The 23,281-nt window shown below is 47.1% G+C and overlaps 1 protein-coding gene across 1 annotated transcript in view; it reads left to right on the top strand.

Annotated features, from left to right (window-relative positions):
* Positions 1 to 23,281, top strand: part of LOC100725604 (uncharacterized) — a 65,726-nt gene that overhangs the window by 17,553 nt on the left and 24,892 nt on the right. The window contains 16 exon segments of the mRNA XM_063260527.1: positions 3,761 to 3,917; positions 4,115 to 4,279; positions 5,167 to 5,274; positions 5,364 to 5,567; positions 5,665 to 5,773; positions 6,213 to 6,459; positions 11,926 to 12,083; positions 12,386 to 12,626; positions 14,494 to 14,877; positions 16,025 to 16,236; positions 16,327 to 16,450; positions 16,987 to 17,010; positions 17,955 to 18,178; positions 19,500 to 19,703; positions 21,324 to 21,476; positions 22,968 to 23,193. Of these exon segments, the coding sequence (XP_063116597.1) occupies positions 3,761 to 3,917; positions 4,115 to 4,279; positions 5,167 to 5,274; positions 5,364 to 5,567; positions 5,665 to 5,773; positions 6,213 to 6,459; positions 11,926 to 12,083; positions 12,386 to 12,626; positions 14,494 to 14,877; positions 16,025 to 16,236; positions 16,327 to 16,450; positions 16,987 to 17,010; positions 17,955 to 18,178; positions 19,500 to 19,703; positions 21,324 to 21,476; positions 22,968 to 23,193 (2,940 nt within the window).

The raw sequence follows: 23,281 nt of genomic DNA, 5'->3' as shown, positions 1-23,281 counted from the left end.
AGGTCTAGTCTGTTGGTGGTGGGAAGCATTGCTGGGAGATGGTGGTAGCAAGGTAGACACACACACACACACACACACACACACACACAGCCCGCAAAGCAGGGCTCTCATGGAGGTGAGTGGGCGCTGTGGCTCCTCCTGTGAAGTGGAAAGGGGCCAGGCGAGCTATCTGCTAGAGAAGCCAGCTCTGCCTTCTGCCCCATGCCATCATCAGAGCGTGCTAATGCAGGGGTTGCTGGCACACACCCCCTAAAACCACAGCAGTGATGGCCACCCCATAGCTACCATGTGTGTTCCGCATGGCATCTTAGCGTCCTTCCTTAAATTCTCCTTACTCTGCAGGGAACACACGTCAGTCCCGCCTCTTTGTAGCAGGTGGGGCCATCGTACAGTGGCCACTGGTGTCCTGTCATTCTGCAGAATGTTGCATGCTATCAGTGGTCACCAGTTGGAACGAACAAAAGCAGTGAGAGCTTTTCCAAGAAAAAAAGAGCTTTTGCTTAGGGTTCGTCCCTGTGTCCTAACGTTCCACCAGGTCCAAGGTAAGTGTTCGCTGGTGAGAGGAGTGGCGCCCAGCTCAGCACAGCAGAGAGTGAGGTGGTGAGTGGAGAGCCACGATGATCTTTGAAGCCCGAGGCTGCCTGGTCCCTCCTCTGTCCTGTGGTCCCTTGTCTCCAGCTGCTTCTTACCGAGAGTCAGAGCCTGGTGCAGACCCCTGCAGTACCACCATGCAGGCACCTCTTCTCTTCCCTTCTCCTATGCCCCTGTCTCCCTTCGTCCTCGCGGTCTCCCCCCTCTGCCTCACTCCTGGCCTGTGTGTGGGACTTGCTCCCACCCTTCAGTGGTGTGGGCACAGCTCCGGTTTAGACAGATCCACCTCCTGCAGTCAGCCTGCACGAGACTCATGGCTGCGGAGCTGCAGGGCCATGGGAGCATGTGACACTGAAGGTGAAGAGTCTGGGTGAGAAAGCAGCCTGGCCAAATAGGCCAGTTATCTGTGCAGCATGTTGATCGACGTTTAATTTTGCTTCATTCTTATATCACTTGCAACTTTAAACTTCAAGATAAATTATGATGTCATATGCTGGGTTTTTTGTTTGTTTGTTTGTTTGTTTGTTCTTTTGCCATGCTGGGGTTTGAACCCAGGGCCCCAGCATTCCAAGTAGTGGTCTGCCACTGAGATAGCTTTCCAGCCTGCCTGTTGATTTTTTGTAAGTAAATCTGAACTTTGATTTCCCGTGAGGATGCTAAGATGACACGTAATTCCCATATGTTCACATCTGCCCAAAAGTTTAAAACCTCTAAAACAATTCATAAGTTTTCAACTTTTATCACACAAGGTAGGTTTTATTCATGAGTTTCATTTAAATAAAAATAAGTTCCTAATAAGAAGATAAACAATTCCAAGTAAAACCTTCTTTCTTTTTAAATACCTTGACTTTGAGGTCCTCCTGATTTCTCATAGCATTTTAGTATGATCCTGAAAAAATGCCAAAATGTGTAGACACTTAAGAATTTCAAATCAAATTTATCCTATCTCATGTCAGTCTTTAGTCAAGAAGAGTAATTCACTGGACACTCTCTTGGAAAAAGCATTTTCTTTCCCAAATTTATTTATTTAACACAGGACTGTATTTCTTTGTTAGACGATAAATGAGAAAATTTAAATTATGTTCTCTAAAACTTGACTGTAAAAAAAAAAAAAACCTAAAATTACTTGGAAATAAAACTTTTCTAAATCTCATATTCAAATTTGGGGAACAATCTTGGATGGTCCGTGTTACAGAAACGGGATTTTAGAAATGTCTTTATCTTACTGGCGCACTTTAGATGCACATAATGGTAGCATTCACCCAGGAAGGAGCGTGCCCTGTACCTGATGAGTCAGGCCGCTGCTTCTTCCCATTCCCCTTCCGCCCTCCAACCTCTCTTCCCTTCTTTATGTATAAAACCTTTCCATTTTTCCCTTCTATCCTTTTTCCCGTCCCTTCTTTGCTTTCTCCCTCCCCTCTCGGTTGTTCCCCTTCTCATCTGAGCATTTTCTCTGTTCCCCAATATTGAAGAAATTGATGTTTTTGGAAGTCGATGTAACTACTGCCATTTACTGCGCGCAGAAACGCTGTATCTGTGTGGCTTCCCCGTGCTGCAGGTGAGCGCGCGCAGTCGCGGAGGGGCCTTTTCCCCACGAAGCTGGCGCGGTGCGCGGTGTGAAAGTAGCCTGTGTGTGATTGCGAGGGCGGGGAGAGGGCAGTGTGGGCGGCGCTGGGTGGCTCAGGCCACCCGGGTGGTGATAGTGTGGGGCACCCCCGGCATTTATGGGATGTCTTGCTAGAGCAGCTTGAGGACACCAGAGCCTGGAAAGTGGAGCTCTGACCACTGGCTTAGTTTTCATTAGCTCAAAGTTACAAGCGCCTGCCTGGTGAGCACCAGGTCAAGAGTTTGATTCCTGGCATCATTAAAAAAGGAAAAAAAAAAAAAAAAAGAAATCCATCTACTGTTCATTCGCAGACCATTTCATAAATGGTCTGGTTTTTATTTGCTCAGGTGTCTGCTTTGACCACCTCACTGAACTCTAGTTGTGTTGTGTAGTGAGTGATGTCTGCATTTTCCCTGTGCGGCGCTGTGTTTTAAAGTGCACGCTGTGCTTTACCGGGTAGGGGTAGGGCCTATGCTGTGCAGCGGACTCCCTTGCAGCCAGGCCAGACAGCTCTTTGGGTTTAGGACGCTGAAACAATGGGGTGCAGAGGGGACTGCTTCGGGCCCTCACATGACTGCAGGCCCAGCCCCTGCGCCAGGTTCTGGGTGCCATCCGATCCTGGACCCCGGCCTGCAGGGGCGCTTTTCCTAAGGCAGCAGCGGTAGTGGCTTGCTGGGCTCTGACAGACCAGACCAGCGCTGGTCAGTTCAGGCCCTTTCTGTGTGACCTCCCTGCCTTCATATGGGGGTTGGTACCCAGGGCTTCTCACTGAGCTACATTCCCAGGCCCTTTTATTTTTTGAGACGGGTTGCAATCCTCCTGCCTCGTGCTCCTTCAGGGCCGAGATGAGTGGCGCATGCCTCACCGGTCCAGTGTCCGTTTTAGAATCCTAAAGCCGCGAGTCCCGACAGTTTATTAGCGCTCACAGAACCATGCGGAGAGGGCGACGATGTTCTGTCCAGGACGCCAGAGCGCCCACCACGCTGACTTTTAACTTGTTTAGAACCATTAGGAAAGGGACATCCCGGAGCCTGGAAGCGTTCTAGGTGTGGCACAGAGGTCCCCCCACCCCCCTGCAGTGCTGGGTCACTGTTCTCAGCGGAAGGGACTGGCCATTCTGTGGCTGCCTGTGACTTCTCATCCCTATGACCAGCAGTGTATACAGTGTCTCTGAATTTGTGGCTTTCATGAAAACCATTATTTTTAAATGGTTACTTTTAGAAAATCTTCAGAAGAAATCCAAAAGATAATTCTTTTTGTCTGTTGGCCCAGAAAACCCCACTGGGAAAGAAGTTTGAGGAAAGACCTTGTACCTTGCCTTCTGGTTTTTTAGTTGGTGGCACTTTGAATGTAATATACATATGCTAAAAACTAAACTTTTCTTGAGTAATGAAGAAAATGTATGATGAGTAGGGAAGCCTGATTAAGGTTCATTACTGCATTAATTTAGAAACTATGGGACAGACAGGGGGAAATGCCAGTTTTAATCATTTAAATACTGAATTATTAGCATGACAGGTGTTTTGCAAGCACTTCATCTTCGCTTGTGCCTTTGGTTTTCTCCCAGTTTGTCTGCATCGCGCAGCAAGATTATTGCCGTATCCTCAACCAAGTGGAGAAGAACATGCAGAAAGTCGAAGAGGAGGGAGAGATCATCATGGTAACAGAGCACCGAGAGCTTGACCGGACCGGAACCAGGAAGGGCCACATTGTCATCAAGGTGAGGCGGGAGCACATCCTTGAGAGGTGATGCTTCTTGCAGGTGATGAGTAGTACTGAGAAGATCTCTGCCCTTCTGGATGAGTCCCAGCTTATGAATGGGTGCTGCTGCCCGGCTTGCACTACATTGAAGGCTTGACGTGCAGGACCATGTCAGTGTCCATTCCAGCTGGTGCCCAAGCCTCTTTCTTGTCTCAGGGCACCTCCGAGAGGCTGATGATGCATCTGGTGGAGGAGCACTCGGTGGTGGATCCAACCTTCATAGAGGACTTCCTGCTGACCTACCGGACATTCCTGTCTAGCCCAATGGAAGTGGGCAAGAAGTTGCTGGAGTGGTTTAACGACCCGACCCTCAGGGATAAGGTTGGAAATGCGTTCTTTCTGGCTCTTCCATGGGGAATACTGTAATGTGAGCTTGCAGATTTGGCTATTTAGTAGAATATCAGCAAACTTCATCAAAACAATGGAGATTAACGTTTCTTGTTATACATGTTTAGGTCCAAATTTGGAAGTAGATTGTTTCTCTTTAAATGCGAACACCAATAAATCGGTCACCAAATGTTTAAACTTACTCATACTGGAAATGTGTTAGAACATAAACTAGCCTAATATCTCAATCCATGAACCCTGCTGTTCTGGGAGAGAGTGCACACAGTCACCTTGCTTCGGTGGACCTGGGAACTGCTGTCCGTTACGGCTGGCCCTGTCCATGCAGGGACGTTCCACACAGATTCCCCGTTGGCGTGGGGCTCGGCCGAGGCTAGCCTCGGGGAGCCAGCCACACAGGGCTGTCTTAACACCTTCCTTCCTCTTGGATCTTTCTAGGCTAACACTGCTCACCTCCTTACCTACTTTGTCCTCTCACCCTGAGCTTTTAGTTTCTCTCTTCTGTTGTTTTAAGCTATTTTGGTTTTGTTGTACTTTTGCTTTCATTCTGACTTCTTTTGAGCATGCTTTGAAAGTAAAGCAAGATGGCACTCGCCTGGCAAGTGCAAGTCATGAGTTGAATCCCTGGTACCAAAAAGCAAAAGCAAAGCAAGATGTTTAGTTAAATCCTCCACAGGCCTAGCCCAATGAAGCTGCATTTCTAGTACGTGTATTTTCAGACAGTCATTTTTTATGAGTAGTATGTCTGTTGAAATTTGTAGTTTGTGCAGTATAAAGTAAATTGTTTGAAATTTAAGTACCTTTCGTGATGTGATTTCAGTCTTGGCACTAAAACAAGGTGACTTACCAGAACTGCCTTTCAGGTGACACGGGTATTCCTGCTGTGGGTGAACAATCACTTCACTGACTTTGAAGGAGACCCTGCAATGACTGGATTTCTAGAAGAGTTTGAAAATAACATGGAAAGAGAGGTAATACTGGATTTTTTTTAAAGTACCAGCTCTGGGTTTCTTTCAAGCTCCTGTCTCTGAATTGATAGCACCTTTCTGGGCTCTTGCAGAAAATGGGTGGCCACCTCAAGCTGTTGAACCTGGCCTGTGCTGCGAAAGCCAAACGAAGGCTGATGACTCTGACCAAGCCGTGCCGAGAGGCCCCGCTGCCCTTCCTCTTGCTCGGTGGCTCTGAGAAGGGCTTTGGGATCTTCGTGGACAGCGTGGACCCCGGCAGCAAAGCGGCCGAGGCCGGCTTGAAGCGTGGCGATCAGGTGCGCTGGCTCTGACCCCGAGTTGAGGGTGAATTTTAGTATCATTTTTTTCCTCCAGAGTAATGACACTGATGTTAATTTTAAATTTCACTTTTAGATATTAGAAGTAAATGGTCAAAACTTTGAAAATATCCAGCTGTCAAAAGCCATGGAAATTCTTAGAAATAATACACATCTGTCTATCACTGTGAAAACAAATTTATTTGGTAAGTATTTTTCGCATACTTTGAATTTTCTCTTTTTCTGAGGTGGAGGGTGTTTTTACATATAGATCTTAGTTGTGAAAGTAGTAATTTCTATAATTGAAAACATAATCAGGATAAAAATCTAATAAAATATAAATACAGGCTTTATTACATAATTAATTAGATCTAAATTGAAGTCCTTTTTGAAGACCATAAAGTTATTTTTATTTCTTTGTTTATTAATAAGTGAGATCTGTATTCTCTTGGGAAACACCGATACACCTGTAAGGAGTGCATCACTTTCTTAATCACTGCTAAAGCAGCAAACAAGGCAGGTCCTTGGCGTCAGTTTTGGGAACTGGAGTCCGAACTTCTCATGTATTCCCAGGTTCTGTGGTTGCCAAGGGGTGTTCAGGTTTCTTGTAAGTGGTGTTCTGTGATGCTTCTGTGTCTGTTTCAGTATTTAAAGACCTACTACCAAGATTGTCAGAAGAGAAGAGAAATGGTGCCCCACACCTCCCTAAAATCAGAGACATCAAGAAGGCCAGCTGCTGCTCCATCCTGGACCTGGCCGTGGACGTGGAGCAGGTGATCGGCCTGGAGAAGGTGAACAAGAAGAGCCAAGCCAACACGGTGGGAAGGAGGAGCAAGCTAAAGAAGATCCTCAACAAGACCCGGATCAGCGTCTTACCTCAGAGACCATACAAGTAAGTCTGCTGTGACTGGCTGCATGGGATGTGTACAGTGATGGGCAGAGGCAGTGGCATCATTGGTGTCTACTCTGTCCACGAGTGTCCCAGGCTTTCCTGGACAGACTCTTGTGGAGGCAGCCTTGTACAGCTGGCTTCATTTACTCACATTTGCCCTTCCCTGTCCAGTCCTCCTGGGTCCTCGTCAGAGCTGCTCATCCTCCTTGGAGGTTGGGCCCCCTGTCCTCATTCCTGGGTCCTGGCCTGCCAAGGCATGAGGAGCCGAGCACAGGCTTCCTTGGGTCCCTGGACTGTTCTTTGGCCCACTGCATCCAAAGTTTTGTCTGGGAGCGGTGAGCAGCCCCAGAAGTGACAGGATGGACGAGCGGGGTCAGTAGAAGTGTGGGAGGAAAGGGACAGTGGGCACCACAGGCGTAGCTCCTGTGTCAAGGAGTGAGTCTGGGAAGGTTCAGAGACGGGACCGTGTTGGTGCCTGGAGCTCTGGCGGCCACACAGAGCCACACTGATGCGGTTTTTGTTTCATGTCAACTTTGTTCCTTTGCCTGTTTATTTCTTCATATCAGTTCTTGAGTCCAGGAATATTGTACAAAACTCAAGCACCATCAGTCTGAATGTGAATTAGATCTAAATTGAAGTCCTTTTTGAAGACCATAAAGTTATTTTCTGAATGTGAAGTAACTCAGAATGCCATGTTCAGTCGTGGTGTAGTCATCACAGTACAGTGCTAGGGAGGGTAGCACATTGAAAAACATGGACTAATTTATTTCTTGGATAGTTTAATGTGTCTAACAAGGAACTATAACAAGGAACTATACAGACACTTAGGATTACGTTAAGCATCTTTCTTATTGCTTTGAAAATTTCATTTTAGATAAAATTTTCATCCACAGATTAGAGAGATTTGAAGCTTACTATCCATGAACTGAGTGTCAAACTCCTGTGGCAGCCATTGAACCGGTGGTTCAGTGAAAATGTCTGTTTTAGGATAAGCATGAAAGTGATGACTTTATTGACACTTGTGGAAATGCTCATAGTAAGTTGACAGGAGTCAGTGGATTGGAACAGCTGGCATTTATAGGAAACAGGAATCAATTTTTCACGTGACTCTGGATGAAAAACTTACATTTAAGTGAATGACAAAGTAAAGTGCATTAATGCAGAATTACTAGCAACATAACAACAGCAGCAAAAGATCTGAGAGCTGTGTTTGACCATGACTTAAATACAATCCTTGGAATAGATGAGGTAGACATCAGTGTGACCCTGGGAAGCATCCGTGTGATGCCCAGGTTGGGGTGCTGATTCTCCAGGCGTGGTGTTGGCCCAACCGGGAGCTCTACATGGGGGTGCTGTGTCTAATTTTGTTCTGTCTTTTTGGAAAGATACTCAAAATCTTCACAAGAGAAAAAAGGGAATTAGCTTGATTTTAAAATACTGATATTTTCTTACAAAAATTATTTGAAAAAGTATATGAAGTAATAGAAATGGAAAAAGTAATTCAAGGTATAGAGGACCTATTTGCATCTATTGTACCTATTCACCTAATAAACTGATTTAAAGCAAATCAGTGAACTTTTCTAGAAATTAGTATGTGTTCATGGAGGTCTTCTTGGCTGTTTTCTTTTTTACTGTGCTAGGGATGAAATCCTGGATCTGGTGCATTCTAAGCAAGTATCGTCCTTCTGAGCCACACCTCTAGCTTGCAAAGATTTTGTTTTTTTAACAAAGCTACTAAACTATACATTTCAGATACTTTCAAGTTTTGTTCTACTGTTAAGGTTTTTTCCCTTAAACTCTTAGAGACACTAAGATGCTGGATAGCTGTGGTAGAGTGATATGCACAGGGTGAAGGAAAGGGTAGGACAGAAGCCTTACGCAAGTTTGGTTGCTGGTAGGAGGAGAAAGCCTGGTGTGCCCAGGGGAAGGCAGAAGTCAGTCAGCAAAGGCGGAGCAGCATCGGGAGACTTGGCAAGGTCCAGCCGTGATTGGCTGTGCTCACTCAGGGTGGTTCTGATTTATGTCTTGGTGCAAGGTCATGTCAGTCCAGGAATCAGGACAGCGTGACAGAGTTCAGTCAGATCATCACCTGAGGAGCCTTGGAGTGTCGCCGAGCAACCCCTGGAATGCAGTGTGCTTGGCTTCTTGGCCATTGGGGCAGGAGTGGCCCAGCCCGTAGTGATCGCTTGCTGTGGATCACATGCCGTGGACTCTGTGTGGTATTGGCAGACACAGGATTGTAAAACATGATTATAAAACAAAATTCTGCTTGAAAATTCTACCTTTTTATCTTCAGCAAAATGATCATACTTTTCGTTTTTCAGTACTTACCTGTGTGAATTTTAATAGAAATGTAACATTTTTCTGAGCTCACCTTACTCTCACATGATCTTATTTTTTTTGTCTTTTTTTTTACATTTTATTTAAGGAGAAAAAACAAAACAAACAAAACAAAAGCAGAAAAAGGGTACAAGTTATACAGACTTTCAGAAAAAATAACAGTAGGAAATCAATAGTTACATATTGTCATCTTAGAAATAGTTGTTGAAGTTACAAAATTAAAGCATATAGAGGGGACTTTCAACAGTGAGACTGCAAACAGTTTTGTTCAATGATCCAACAAAACTCAGTAATATGGTTATCTATCTTATACACTTAAATATATATCTTTTAGAGCACTTTCTTTTCCTTTCTTTTGTACAATGACAATTAGGCATTTTGGGTTTTATTACTCCCACAGTTCTTATTACTTTTTTTTTTTTTTGAAGAAAGTAAAACCAAATGTGACATACCAGGACAGAGTCAGTCAAATCAAAAGGATGGACATAATACATAATATAAAAACAAAATACAAGGTGATCAACAATGGTTACCATACTGCCTCTTGCTATCTTAAGAATAATTGCCTAAATCATCAGGTATAATAAAATTGAACAAAAGAGTAAAGAATAAGACAATAAAACCAAAACATTGGAGACATTAGAGGGCTTCAAAAGAAGATAATAGTCAACCAGAATGGGCATCACAATGAATCTTATTGTCTTCATAGTTGTTGCCTATACTTTCAAACTTTGTACTATCAAGCATAACAGAATAGAGGAAAATCAGTCAAAACAAGATGGTGAGAGCAATACAGAGTTTCAAATCAAGTTAATAGGAAATCAACGTGGGTTACTATAATATATCCTGCTATTTTTTATTTATTTTTCCCTTAATTAAAAGGATAAAAATGAAAAAGTAGATAATAAAAAGGAGATTGAGATAAAAAAGAGGGCATAACAACAAAACAGCGCAGGTCAAAACATAGCCATTTAAGCAAAGTAGTGTTTCACCATAAGATAATCTCCGCATAATAGTAGTTACCATAGTGTCTCTTCCCTTAAAATCTTTGGGTATAACTTCGTATAATGTAGCATCAAACGTATCAAGACAATGTAAAACTGTTCAAGAAGATGACAGTATTACAGGGTATTTAGAATCAACTAACCGAAAATGAACAACGATTTCTATATCATCTCCTTGTCTATAAAAGTTTTTGTTTATATTGTCACATAAAATAAAATCCAATAAGATACAACATGTTAAAATCGATGAAGACAGAAGAACAAAAGCTTGATGGGACTTCAAAACAAGAGGATATTAAATCAGCACTACCTATTATGATGTCTTGTTTTCTCCAAAATGGCTGTTCCTACCATCCAGTCTTCTCTGCCTCATTTCTGTTGAGCTCTTTTTCTGTCATTAGTTGTCAGTTTGTCCTCTTCATTTCGCTTTCTGTTCCATTCATTGTGGCCGCTCTGCCACTGTTTCTGGAATCTTGGTATTTTTCATTTTTAGAATATCCTGCAGTAATCTCTGTAGTGTTTAATTGATGATTGCAAATTCCCCTAGTTCCTCTTTATCCTGGAAGCACCTTGTTTTTCCATCAGCTTCTAGGGACAGTTGTGCAAGATATATCAGTCTTGGCTGGAGGTTATTATCTTTCAAAGCTTGAATTATTTCCCCCCACGCTCTTCATGATTTGATGGTTTGTGCAGAGAAGTCTGCTGTAATTCTGATGGGTGTTCCCTTGTAAGTGATCTGTTTCTTGCTTTTATGACTTTTAATATTCTGTTCTTATATTGGATTTCTGGAATTTTGATTATTATATGCCTGGGTGTAGCTCTGTTTGGGTTGTAGGTGGCTGGGGTCCTGTATGCCTCATACATCTGAGTATCTTTACCTTTTGCTAAATTAGGGGAATTCTCCTGGATTATTTCTGTGAATAGCTTTTGTAGTTCATTTGTTTGAGTCCCTACTTCTTCTTTTATGTTCTTAATTCTTAAGTTATATATCCTCTTATCATCTTCTAGTCTTTGTATTATTGCTGTTTATTTTCTTGTTATTTTTAAGAAGTTTTTTATTTCATGCTCCCACCTTACAAATCTGTCCGCCAGTTCTGATAATCTATCCTTAGTTTCTTTCAAACTGTTATGCCAGCTTTCAATAGAGTTTTTAGTTTCCTGGTAATCTCTTTGAACCTGCTTCACATATTCTATGTTTTCTCTATCAAACAATTCTCCCCTTTTTTTCTGTTCTTCACATGATCTTATTTACTGGCTTAGTTACGTAGTAGTCTTAGTGTGATGTTACCAATTTTATTTCTAAGAAGTTACAGAAACTAGTTAAAAGTACAACCATTTGTTATAACCTAGTTATTTTCAGGTACAGTATTTTACTTGATGTTTTGTTGTGGAAATACTTGACCCTTTAATTTAGAAATAATTTTATATATCATTAAATCATATTTCAAGCGTTACCTACAGCAGCACTTTTTATAAATGGAAATACATTTGTAGCCATTTAGTTCTCAATATTTTTCTGGGAACTAAAATGTATAACTAGAAATTTTGAACAGAGAATTAAAAATGAGTCACTGCATTTCCATTGGATTCCTTTCCTTTGGTACTAGGAAATGTCACCTTGTGTCTTGGGTCTTTTATGTCCTCTGATTAAGAAATAATGTCCATGTCAGGGCTTCTTTACATTTAACTCCATAGTGATCTCATTTCCCCCAAACTTTGGTAAGTGAAATTAAGCAGTTTGGATTTCCCCCCTTCTTCTTATTTTCCTCAACTTCAGTTTTTAAGGTTCAGCCTGTCAGCCAGTAAAAGCACTGGATAAATGAGGCTGACTATATTCTTCATAATGTGTTTTTTCCCTTAAATCCATTGCCATCAGAAACTGAAGGTCATATTTCTTTGAAAGTATTTTTATACTGAGAAATTACTTAAAATGCTTGCAGCTTATCTAGTGAAAAAGACAGGCATTAGAGAAGCATAGGGTACACTCAGGAAACAGCAGAGCGAACTAGATACACTACGATAGTTATTACTGACATTTTTACATTCATCCAGAGCTTGATGAACCTGACTTGTAACACTGTAACGTGCCAACCATGCTGTCCTCTGCCTTTTCTCCCAGCAGGGATATTGGGATCTGTCAGCCCCAGGACCACAGCACTGTGGGGCTGCAGCAGACAAACCACATCCCAGCCTCTCTACCTGTCAGCGAGACCTTGTCCTCCAGCAAACCCGACCTGCTGCAGTCACATCATAGCATCCTGGACTTCTGTGCCACTCCTGGTGAGCGCACAGTGCTTCCTGCTGTCTGTAACATATCGGTGATGCCCCATGATTAGACAAGCGTGTGGTCATCCTGTGCTTGGGCCATTTATATCTGTCCGCAGGTTGTTATAGCATTCTGTGAGGCAGAGGGGTAGTCTGCAGTACAGTATGGGGTTGAATCTGCACAGATCTTGAGCATGGGGAAGGGGGGCAGCCACCCTCCCCTTCTTAGGGAGCATCTCCTCCTCAGATCACGTCACCTCATTGCAGTGTGTCTCCTGCTCTGCACACACTTCTGCACTGGTTTATCTTTCCTCCAGACTTTCCAGATCAAGTGCTGAGGGTTTTTAAGGCTGATCAGCAGAGCCGATATATCATGATCAGTAAGGACACCACGGCGAAGGAAGTGGTCATCCAGGCCATCAGGGAGTTTGCCATCACTGCCACCCCGGATCAGTACTCGCTGTGTGAGGTCTCCGTCACCCTGGAGGGTGTCATCAAACAAAGGTGCCTTCCAGACCAGCTCTGCAAACTTGCTGACAGAATACAGCTGAGTGGAAGGTACACACTGTCTACCTGCAGCACTTTGGAGGGGTTTAAATGACTGAGAGCCCCTGGAGATTATAATTTAGGACACACACACACGCACACGCACACACTGTGGTTCCCGGGTCAATGTGCACATAGACTGCCTACCTCTTACCAGTGTGACCTGAGGGCTGCTGTTGATGGCCAGCACACAGGCACTGGCTTCCTAGCTTTGCCCATCGAGTTCCTGGCTGACAGCATGTGAACTGAGCTGGTGTGGAGTGCCAAGGAAGCCTTGGGTGTGTGTGTGTGTGTGTGTGTGTGTGTGTGTGTGTGTGCACGCACATGCTTGCGCGCCCACGTGCTCACTTGTTCAGACCTCAGGAGCTGCACAAGGCCAGGGCAGGCAGAGATGTAGGGAGGACTGTGTGACTCGCAGGGTAGGGGGCGCTGTGGGATGGGCTGCCTGACCCAGGAACCCAGCTGGAGCAGCTGCCTAGCTGGCCCTGGGAGGCAGGCTCCTGAGCACTTTTGTGTCACTGTGCTGATCCTGTCATCACATAGTGACCTCCTATTGACAGGGATTTGCCAATAATCCACAAATAATTGCAAGATGAAAAAACTTTAAAGTGTTGGCTAACAGGTAATGACTAGATTTTGCGCTAAATGCAAATTAATTAGTTGTATAAATAACTTTCTAAGAATTGTCTCATTTTACAGAGTGGTCCACTGCACATGATTTTTCCATGAAATCGATCTAAATGGTGATTTAATTCATTCAGGCCGTGTTTGCTTGCTGTCAGCTGTAACTGTGGGGCTCACTCCTGTATTTGCAAGCCTAGCACTAGCAGGCAGTTACATTTTGAGAAGTTAGCTTCGCTTGGTTCTCATTTGAACTCCGTAATCGTGATGCTTTTCTGAGATTCGTGGTCACATTCACCATGCAGGAAAAGGATGGGTGAGCCCTTGTCCTGGGCCCTGCGAGTGATCAGAGTGGGCAGTACGCTGGCCGGGAGTGCTGAGGGCAGAGCCATGCGGGTTGTGTCTTAGAAGTTTTGGAGCATGTGAAAAAGCACTGTGCAGTGGGGCCTCTGTGTGCACCTTCAGTCTTCTCACAAGGGCTGTTCACTCAGAGAGAAAGAGGCTGCTTTCTCTAAAGAGAGAAGGCAAGAAAATAAATCCAAGAGCAAACATTCGAGTATAGTTTTTAACAGGTTGCTTTAAAAAAAAAACAATAGATGGCCCAGCACTGAGCTCTGGGCTGCTCTAGGGTCCTGTTCTCTACCTGACACATAGGGGTTGTTCTTGCCCCACTGTCCTGGGCACGTCTTATGAAGTTCCATGTATTTAAGCATTAAAATGTTTCAGGAGCTAGGGATTTAGCTCAGCGGTGTAAGCACCTTCCTGGCAAGGGTGAGGTCATGAGTTTGATCTCTGGCACCAAATAGCTAAAATCTGTTTCAGGATTGTTTCATGTGCAGGACCCAACCGAAGGGAAACCGTTGTGGGTTACTGGCTGTTTGAGTCTGAAACATCCTGGTTTGGATGGAGCACTGTTCTTCCCCTCACTGATGGCTCTGTGTGGCCTTCTGCGTCCTTCCTTGAGGCTATGTGCTTCATTAAACTAGCTTTTGTCATCTTTAACAGACAGGGTAAAATAATTTGAAAAGGAGAATAGTTATAAATGGTACAAAAATCTATGAACTTTGCTCACCTCACCCCACCCCCAAATTCTCTGTGGGTTCCTTGGGATCTGGTCAGCAGGGTAGCACCCCCTGGCCTGGTGGAAAAGAATTGTGCTGCTATTCAATCTCAGCCTCTCTGAATCTTGCTTAAGGGTGGGGGTGTTGCGGTGCTGTGGCATGGGCTTTCTCCCAGACGCCTGTTTCTTCAAAAACAGGTACTACTTGAAAAACAACATGGAGACAAAGATGCTGTGCTCAGACAAGGACGCGCAGGAGCTGCTACGCAAGAGCCAGATTTCCCTGCTGCAGCTCAGCCCCACTGAAGTCTCCAAGCAGCTCTCCATGCGCAACTTCGAGCTCTTCCGGAACATCGAGCCCACCGAGTACATCGATGACCTGTTCAAGCTGAGGTCCAAAACCAGCTGTGCCAACCTAAAGATGTTCGAGGAGGTCATCAACCAGGAGACCTTCTGGGTGGCCTCAGAGATTCTCAGGGAGACAAACCAACTGAAGAGGATGAAGATCATTAAGCATTTCATCAAGATAGCGCTGCACTGCAGGGAGTGCAAGAACTTCAACTCCATGTTCACCATCATCAGGTGAGCACGGCGGTTGGTTACCAGCTCTCGCAGGTCCTGCTTCCGCTGGAAAGGTGTCCCCTCCATGGTCACTCCATCCCGGAAGGGCCCAGCAGCCTGCAGCTGCTAGCCGACCACCCTAGGCCCTCACACCTGCAGGGCTGTCACTGACTCAAAGCCAAAGTGCTTCTCTCCTGTGGCTAATGCTTAATTTACTGACTCCAGGAGCTGGTTGGGAGAGTGGTGAATCTGTATCCAGCACTTCTGCTTTTGTAAACTCTGGGAAAACCATTTGAACTCCTCTGGATAACAGTTTATTTCGTATAAAATAACAACACTGCAAAGAGTTATCAAGAATATTAAATGACATAATGCATGTGAATTTCCATCAGGCAGCACAAGGCAGATGCCCAGGGAATGTAAACTGTGCTCCCTGATCAGTGCTTGGACTGAGCCCGGGAGAAAGTGCACATGGGAGCCCTGAGTCAGGTTGATGTTGAGGAAATTATTAGTCCCTTTCTCTCCCCAGAGTTTGTGATACTCTAATGACTGCTGTGACTTCTGTTTAGTTTTAATGCTCTGGAATGTTTGCCCTGTCATTTTGTCAGTTGCCTGTATGGCTAAATACCACTCTGTCTGTGCAGAAAGAACAGTACTTACACAGTGTTCTTGCTGACTGTGTCATCTTTCTGCTGTGGTTGCAACACCTGTGCCCCTCAGCTTGGAGAGTGATTCTGCAGGTGTCCCTGTGTCCTCAGTTGGGCCATGGCAAGGCACTGTTGTGCAGTCCTGTGTGGAGCAGGGCTGTTCCCCTCAAGGCTGGGATGCAGACAGGGCGAGGCGGGTCCCACCCCCTACCTGGAACCCAACTCCTGCTCTCCAGGCCTTGCCTCTTGCAGGCTCCTTCCCAACCTCAGGTGGCTCTGCAGGCTGGGCCTTGAAGGAAATCTGAGCTCAAGGAAACAGAGAGACCAGTGGGCCACGACCACGCCTGAACCTGCTTCTGTCTGCCTTGGCCTCACTTGAGTCATCAGGACCTTCCTCCGGCACCCGCTGCAGATGGCTGTGTGTAGCCATGTTTGTGTGGTTCTGTTACCCATCGACGGACAGGACCATGCAGTTCCTCAGGAGGCCTCGTCTAACTGATCCACTTTCCTTTTCCCATCAGTGGCCTGAACCTGGCACCAGTGGCAAGACTTCGGACCACCTGGGAAAAACTTCCCAATAAATATGAAAAGCTGTTTCAGGATCTCCAAGACCTGTTTGATCCTTCCAGAAACATGGCCAAGTACCGCAATGTCCTCAACAGTCAGAACCTGCAGCCCCCCATCATCCCCCTGTTCCCAATCATCAAGAAGGATCTCACCTTCCTGCACGAAGGTAGATTGGCACTGGTTTCTACCTGCGTGTCCAGCAGAAGCAGACACCAGGTGCCATGTGATTTCCTTTTTCTCCTGTGCCAAATTGCAGGAAATGACTCAAAAGTAGATGGACTGGTCAACTTTGAGAAGCTCAGGATGATTGCCAAGGAAATTCGTCACGTGGGCCGCATGGCCTCAGTAAACATGGACCCGGCCCTCATGTTCAGGACTCGGTGAGTGGGTCAGCCGAGGCACGTGTGGGACTGGAGGGGTCACCTTGAAAGCTTCCCCCTCAGTGAGAAAGGTTTCCGTGTGTATACTCCTTGCTCGGGGGCAGAAATTACCTTGGGTCCAGTGTCGCCATTGAGCCTTCTATGGCATTAGGTGCACTGACTCCAGTGAGAGAAGCGTGGCCTCCGTGTCATGTCAGGCACAAGCATTTCTCGCTGTTCCTGAGGATACTGGCTTGTAGAGTCGTGACTCCTCAGGGGTGGTGTACACTCAGATTTGTAATGGCCCCAGGTGGCACTGCCTCAGTCTCTGCCCAATCCAGTCGGCGGAGAGACAGACCTCACATGTCTTTCTCTAGGACAAGAACTTGACACTTGTCTTTTGAGCCAGAACTAGTGCTTGTAGGAAGGCGGTGGTGGGTTGAAGGTTTGTGGGCTGCTGGGATGGCTTCCCCGAAGTGCAGGCCTCTCTCTCTGAGCTGTGATCTCTCTGTCTCTCTCTGCACTCACGCTTCCATCTCCTCGGCTCTCACTTGCAGGAAGAAGAAGTGGCGCAGTCTGGGGTAAGTGGTGGGGCGCGCAGCTGCCGCCTCCTTCCTCCCTGTGCCTCTCCTGCGTGCGCTCTGTACCTTGCCTCGATGCTCTGGCGGTTTCCAGCTCAGACTGACTGCAGCTGTCCTCTGTGCGCTCCTGAAGTCGCGCCCCCCAGAGCTGTGAAAATATTGAGGATTCTTCTGGGGAACTGTAGGCCAGGCACATTTCTGAGCTCCCAGGAAGATTCTATTTTTGAATAATTCATGTGTCTTGAAAATGAGAAAAGCCTAGGATGGGGATAGTGGAGGATGTTAGGAAAAACTTTGTGGTTAAATATTACTGTGCAGCTATTTACCAGTAAATATGCATAATTAAAAAAAGGTGTCTCCAGCGGTGAAAACCAATTTTTTTTTACAGCTCAACTAACTACTATTTTCATTCTATATAAACTAATCCTTATTCAAAATAATTCTTAATGATCCATGTGCTAAGTAGTTTCCATATACAGATGTTTATTTTGCATAACTATAGTATTAACAGATTGACAATTTTACTTAAAACCTTACCTCATTCTACTCAAGGAATAAGGAACTAATTGTGAACCTTGTAGCTAATTTACTTAAATCTATGCAAAGCATCTTCTCATAGAGAAGTAACTTTAACATGATAAATCAGAATGAGTGGAGCCGTGTCTTCCTGCATGAGCTTTTCTGGGATTGTCATTTGCTGCCTCTGTGAGAGGACCTGAATGCTATAGATGCACAGCCAGTTCCGGCTGGAGTAGACTGGGTGCCAGTGGTCTGTTTACTGTGTGTTACCTGTATCTCTCTTTACCCGCAATTCCCGGTGACAAGCGCTGTTGGAATGAAGCAGGTGACTCCCAGGGTAGACACTGTTGGTCTCAGCAGTGCCGCACAGGTGTCATAGCCCGTGCCGGAGTGAGTGGCCTCTCTTCTCCCTGTCCACCTCGAAGGTCCCTCAGCCAGGGCAGCACAAACGCAGTGGTGCTGGATGTTGCCCAGACAGGCGGGCACAAGAAGCGGGTGTGCCGCAGTTCCTTCCTCAATGCCAAGAAGCTCTACAAGGACACCCAGATGGCTCGCAAAGTGAAGCAGTACCTGTCCAACCTGGAGCTCGAGATGGACGAGAAGAGCCTGCAGATGCTGTCGCTGCAGTGTGAGCCAGCGACCAGCACTCGTGAGTCCCCACCCCTCCCCAGGTGGCTCTGGGCCTCCTGCAGGCAGCAGCTCAGGGGCAGAGGAGCAGAGCAGGAGCTGCTCCGGTTGAGCCTCTCCCAGGTGCGGGGCCCGTGCAGGAGGACACTGTGGGCTCCTCGGGCTGCCTTCAGTCTCACCACAGCCTACCCAGTGTCCAGTGCAATCTGGTCAGACTGTGTACCTCTGGGCAGGTGCCTGCCGTGGGGAGGCTGAGACAGGACTGCCTGAGTGCAGGTGTTCAGCGCACGTGTGCACAGTGAGCCCTGGTGTTAGCAGTGAGAATCGGGCTGGCCTGGAGAGGTGCAGTGTCTGCCTGCCTCTGTCCCCAGTGCTGCAAATGAAACCGAAAGTTAATAAAAACCCACCAGTTGCTGGTCTCCTGTGGGCTGCTTTGAAAGGTGATGGTTCTCAAGATTTGAGGTTTCTGAAGAGCCCATGAGGACAGCAGCCAGGACACTGCCAGTGGACACTGCGTGCTGCAGGGCAGCGCTCAGCTCCCACTGTCCGCGAAGTGACTGTGTGGCCTCAGGCGAGCTGCCTGGTGTCCAGATTCTCCGCCTTCCAGAGTGTAAGGTGGAGGACGCAGGCATCATGGGCCTGTGGGCTGTTAGGACTCCGTGCAGACAGCATCTAACTCTTCTGTTTCGTGGGCTTGCTGCCGTGCACTTGGAATTCCATGCCCGCCCTGCAGAATAGCAGCCTATGAACTGCCAGTGTCTGCCTCCCTGGAGAGTTCCCTTCACAGGAGACTGACGATTAATAGAATACAGTTAACACCATTTATTCAGTTAAAAATCAGCTTAGGTGTGTCAGAGTGATATGGGGACCAGTAAGAGAAGTAATTCCTCATGATTTTTCTTGCGTAGCTCTTACCAGGTTTGCTTTTTATCTATAGCCATATAATATTGCCCACGTTTTCTGTTCTTAGTTTTAATTTGATGTTTAATATCGTTATTGTTAGAGATCACTAATGTGGTAAATATCTTTATCTTGGCATACTTCTCATATTTTCTGTAAGGAGCGTTTTCCTCCCAGTTTTTGTCATTTATCTCCATTTGTCTCTGTTGTTGTTTCTTGAGACAATATTGCGCTCTGTAGTCCAGGCTGGCCTTGAACTCACTGTGTCATTCAGGCTGGCCTCAACCTCGATGTGATCCTCCTGCTTCAGCCTCCCCAGGGCTGTGATTACAGGCCGACAGCCCCACTCCTGGAAGTTTCTGTGTTTTATAAGGCAGCAGGAAAAAATGTGTGTTTTCCTATTCTGACTGTACACTTCTGATGTCTACATTTTCTGTTCTCAGTGCCTAAGCACCCTGGTGACAAAAGGCCCCTCAAGTCTGAGACCTCCCAGGTGGCGCCCAGGGCAGAGTGCCAGCAGAAGGCTCAGCCGCAGCCCCTGCCAAAGCCACAGCCAGTGCAGAAGCTTGGCCAGGGCCTGCAGGTGACCGCCATGTCCCTCTACCCGTCCCCAAGGAAGATGCCTGTCAAGGAACTCCCGCCCTTCGGTGAGTGCCTGCCCCTGGCTGTGTGGGGCCAGCGGTGTCCCAGGCACCTTGCCCAGCGTCCCAGAATCTCTCGGTTTTCTTTTCTGCGAATAAAAGGGAAGATTTCCACAGGGAGAGGGACTGTTTCTAGATAAACGGGGTCTGTGCCTCACAACGGGGAGGAAGAAGTGGAGCAGTGAAGCCCCCTCGGTGTGTGAGCACTCGGGGGTCCTCTCCTCACCCTCGCTGTTGACTGTGTGGTCGGTGAGCTGGGGAAACGTGGCCTGAGTGTTTCTCAGGTCAGTGCCTCGAACCGAGCTGGCTTCAGCCATGTCAGTAGCAGGCCTCGGAGCCTGCCTGCAGGCATGCCGGCCATGGGCACAGCTCTGCCTCACCGAGCTCCCACTTCTGCAAGTTTCAGGCACTGGAAATACGGACAGAGCTCGCAGGTTAATGAAATTATACCTCATCTTTTTCCTTAAAAACAGAGCATTCATTGGTTTACCCTTCTCAAATAGATGCACCACAGAACAAGCTTTCATAAAGTGTGCCCACTATTTCTTCTGCCTGTCTGTGGAAGGAAGTAACCTGAACAGAAATAAGGAATGTTTTTACCAGGGTACAGCAGGCTGGCTTAGACGCGCTGGGCCTTGGGTGAGGTCCCTCGGTCTCTGTGCTGGGCGCTGTTGGCTGACCTCCATCCTCCCTGAGGCGCCTCGGAGGAGTGTGGTCGAGGTACCCTGCCCCTCTGTGCGGAGGGCACCATGTGTGAAGTGCTGACACTCTGCTGAGGCCCTGCCAGCCTGAGGCTACTGCCTGCTGGCCTGTAGCTTTGGTGCACTTGGAGTTTTCACACCGCTGTGCCTGACAGTATCGCTTCTTCTCCAGAGACGCCATGTAGAGTGCAGAAGGCTGCTTACATGAGATGGCATGCTGGCAGGAAGGGGACATGGTTTGGGGCTGTTCTTCCTTTCTGGAAATCTCTCTGCTTGTCAGCTCTGAGGGAGTTTGAGGACGCCCCATAGTACTATGAGAAGCTTTGTAAAGTGTCTCCCATACTCCTGGAGAATAATCAAGGGGTCACTTTGTGTCTACCCACGCACCCTTCCCAGCCAGGCCCATGCACCCTGGGAGCCGCCCTCCTGGCTTCTGTGGAAGAGGCAGCTAGTTTCCTCTTCCTCTGTGGACTGAGTACATTACTGATGAGGACCCTTGGTGCTGTATCCTGCCTCCCCCATCCGCTCCGTGTCTCTGGGCCCTCTGCTTTTCTCCTGGTGTTCCCCTTTCCCCAGAGCTGAACTGCCCCGTAGTAGCAAATACCTGCTTCCAACCCAAGCTGGAGTTGAAGTGACCCCACTGAGCCCCGAATTCAGATGTTCACATATTGTCCACTTAATCTTGGTTGTTGCCAAGCACATGGTTATGGTGTCAGAGGTTTGGAATTTAAAACATCCACAGCCACCTCTTGGCCCTGGGAATCGGAAGTCTGAGCACAGGCATCTCTGCCTCCTCCACCTGTTCTCATATCGTGACGGTACAAGGAATATCCAGTTGTAAATATGTGGAACCTTACAGTAGCACTGAGTTTCAATACAGCCCTTTAGTTGTTAGAAGTTTTTAGTTATTTGCTTATTTTTGTAGGCATAAACTCTCCGCAAGCTTTAAAGAAGATCCTCTCGCTGTCTGAAGAAGGCAGTCTGGAGCGCCACCCAAAGCAGGCGGAGGACATGCTGTCCAGCGCGTCCTCCAAGCTCTTGTCTTCACCCACATCCCCGCAGAGCTCGCCCAGGAAAGGTAGGGCTGCAGTGGTGGGCTTAGGCGCTGCCCTCTGCAGTCATAGAATTTCTTGCTGATTTCACAGGTTTTAATCTGCTCAGGGTGCCTTCACAGTCAGGGGCCTTCCCTCATTTTAAGCATTGGGAAGAATTTTTGTATTTCTTTTTAATATTACAGTATGTCAGATTTATCAGTTACACAGTCCTTTTAAACATCCATTTGCCTTTTTATTAATCCTAAATGTGGGAAGAATTCTTTCTATGTAAACATTCGTTCTTGTGTGACTGAGGTTAGTACAGGGAGGAAGACTGTAGGGCCGAGCACCTGGTGTGTGTCTGTCGGGGTGGCTGGGCCTTGGTCCCCTTCCCCTACCCATGGGCCTGGCCCTTGATCCTCCCCCTTGGGTGGTGGCAGCCAAGGCTGTGCCCCACTGTCACTTGTAGAGTCCCGGAGCGGCTCACGTATGGCCAGGCTTCACTGTGGCCTCTGAGTGCCAGATCTGGGTGGGGGCTACGTCTGCGCTGTCCCTGTGTCCTGCGGTCAGTGGCAGTGGCGCTCAGCTGAGGCACTTTGACTCTGGGCAGCTGGACTTCGCTGGTTCCTCTTCTTTCCCGGGAAGTGAGCACCACCAGCTGTAGGATGGCATGGGACCAGGGCAGGTGGAGCTTTCAGAACTGGAGTCCCCGGGTCGTAATGCCTGAGGGGCAGGCGCTGTGCGCGACCCTCTTTCCCAGAGACAGATTGATTTTGGAATGGACTTCTGAGGAACAGATTTAAATTTCATCTGGCAAGACTTGCAGTGTGATTATAGACATTTCATAGGGAAACACATTAAATCTTAGCAAGACCCTATGTGACCTTGAACAAATAAATCAGGAATTACTAGGTTAGTGAAATGGGGGCCACTTAAATTGGCAAATTTAGGTCCTCCAGATTTATTTACATATTCTATATTATTTATTTTGTAGTAAGTGGCATTTAAAAACTTACATGGTCTGTGATTGTATCAAATGATTTTGAACTAAGATGATTACATGCTTAGTAATGCAGAAAAGAAAAAAATGAGTGCGGAAAAGGAATATTCAGATTTTAATGGCGTGGTGGTGCACCCCTACACTCTGTGCCAGCTATCAAAAGGCTGGGGCAGGAGGGTCGCTGCAACTTTGAGGCCAGCCTGGAATGCTCAGACCCTGTCTCAAAAAAAACAAAACAAATGAGGTTTCTACTTTTTAACGCTGATTGGTGCATAAGCAGACGCCCTGTGCCCAGCCTCCATGTGCTGTGACCTTGGGCCACAGGGTGTGAGGGACAGCGGGCGCTGAGCTCGCTTGGCACAGCCCTGACTTCTGCATCTCCACTAAGCAGTCCGGTGCTCCTCCTTAGGTAAGGGGCTCCTTTGTGAGGACAGGAGTGCGAACTCTGAGGCATGAGGGGTCCCCTTCCCAGTGAGCGTCCTGCATTTCTGCTTGGCTTTTCTTCCATCATGTGAGGTCTCCCATGTGTTTGCAGGTTACACCCTGGCCCCCAGCTGGAGCGTGGACAACTTCTCCGACTCTGGCCCCAGCGAGATCTCCTCTAGGTCCGGTATGGTCAGAAACTCCTCCTTGGACTCGGTGCCCATGGCCCTGCAGGAGGAGCGGAGGCAGCAGCACTCCGTGAGCCTGGTGGAGATCGGCCTGGGCGTTGTCAGGGCAGAGCAGCAGACAGTGCTAGAGCCAGACCAGTACAGCCTGGGGTGGGTGCCCTTCCTGCACCCGCCTCCTCGCCCTGCTGCCCCTCACCACCTGGCCCTGTGGGTGCCCGCGCCAAGGGCCCCATGGGAC

Source organism: Cavia porcellus, unplaced genomic scaffold (assembly GCF_034190915.1).
Source record: "Cavia porcellus strain 051 isolate PalLab524CR breed Dunkin Hartley unplaced genomic scaffold, mCavPor4.1 scaffold_14, whole genome shotgun sequence".
Taxonomy (NCBI): Eukaryota; Metazoa; Chordata; class Mammalia; order Rodentia; family Caviidae; genus Cavia; species Cavia porcellus.
This window is presented reverse-complemented; position numbering and strand designations above follow the sequence as displayed.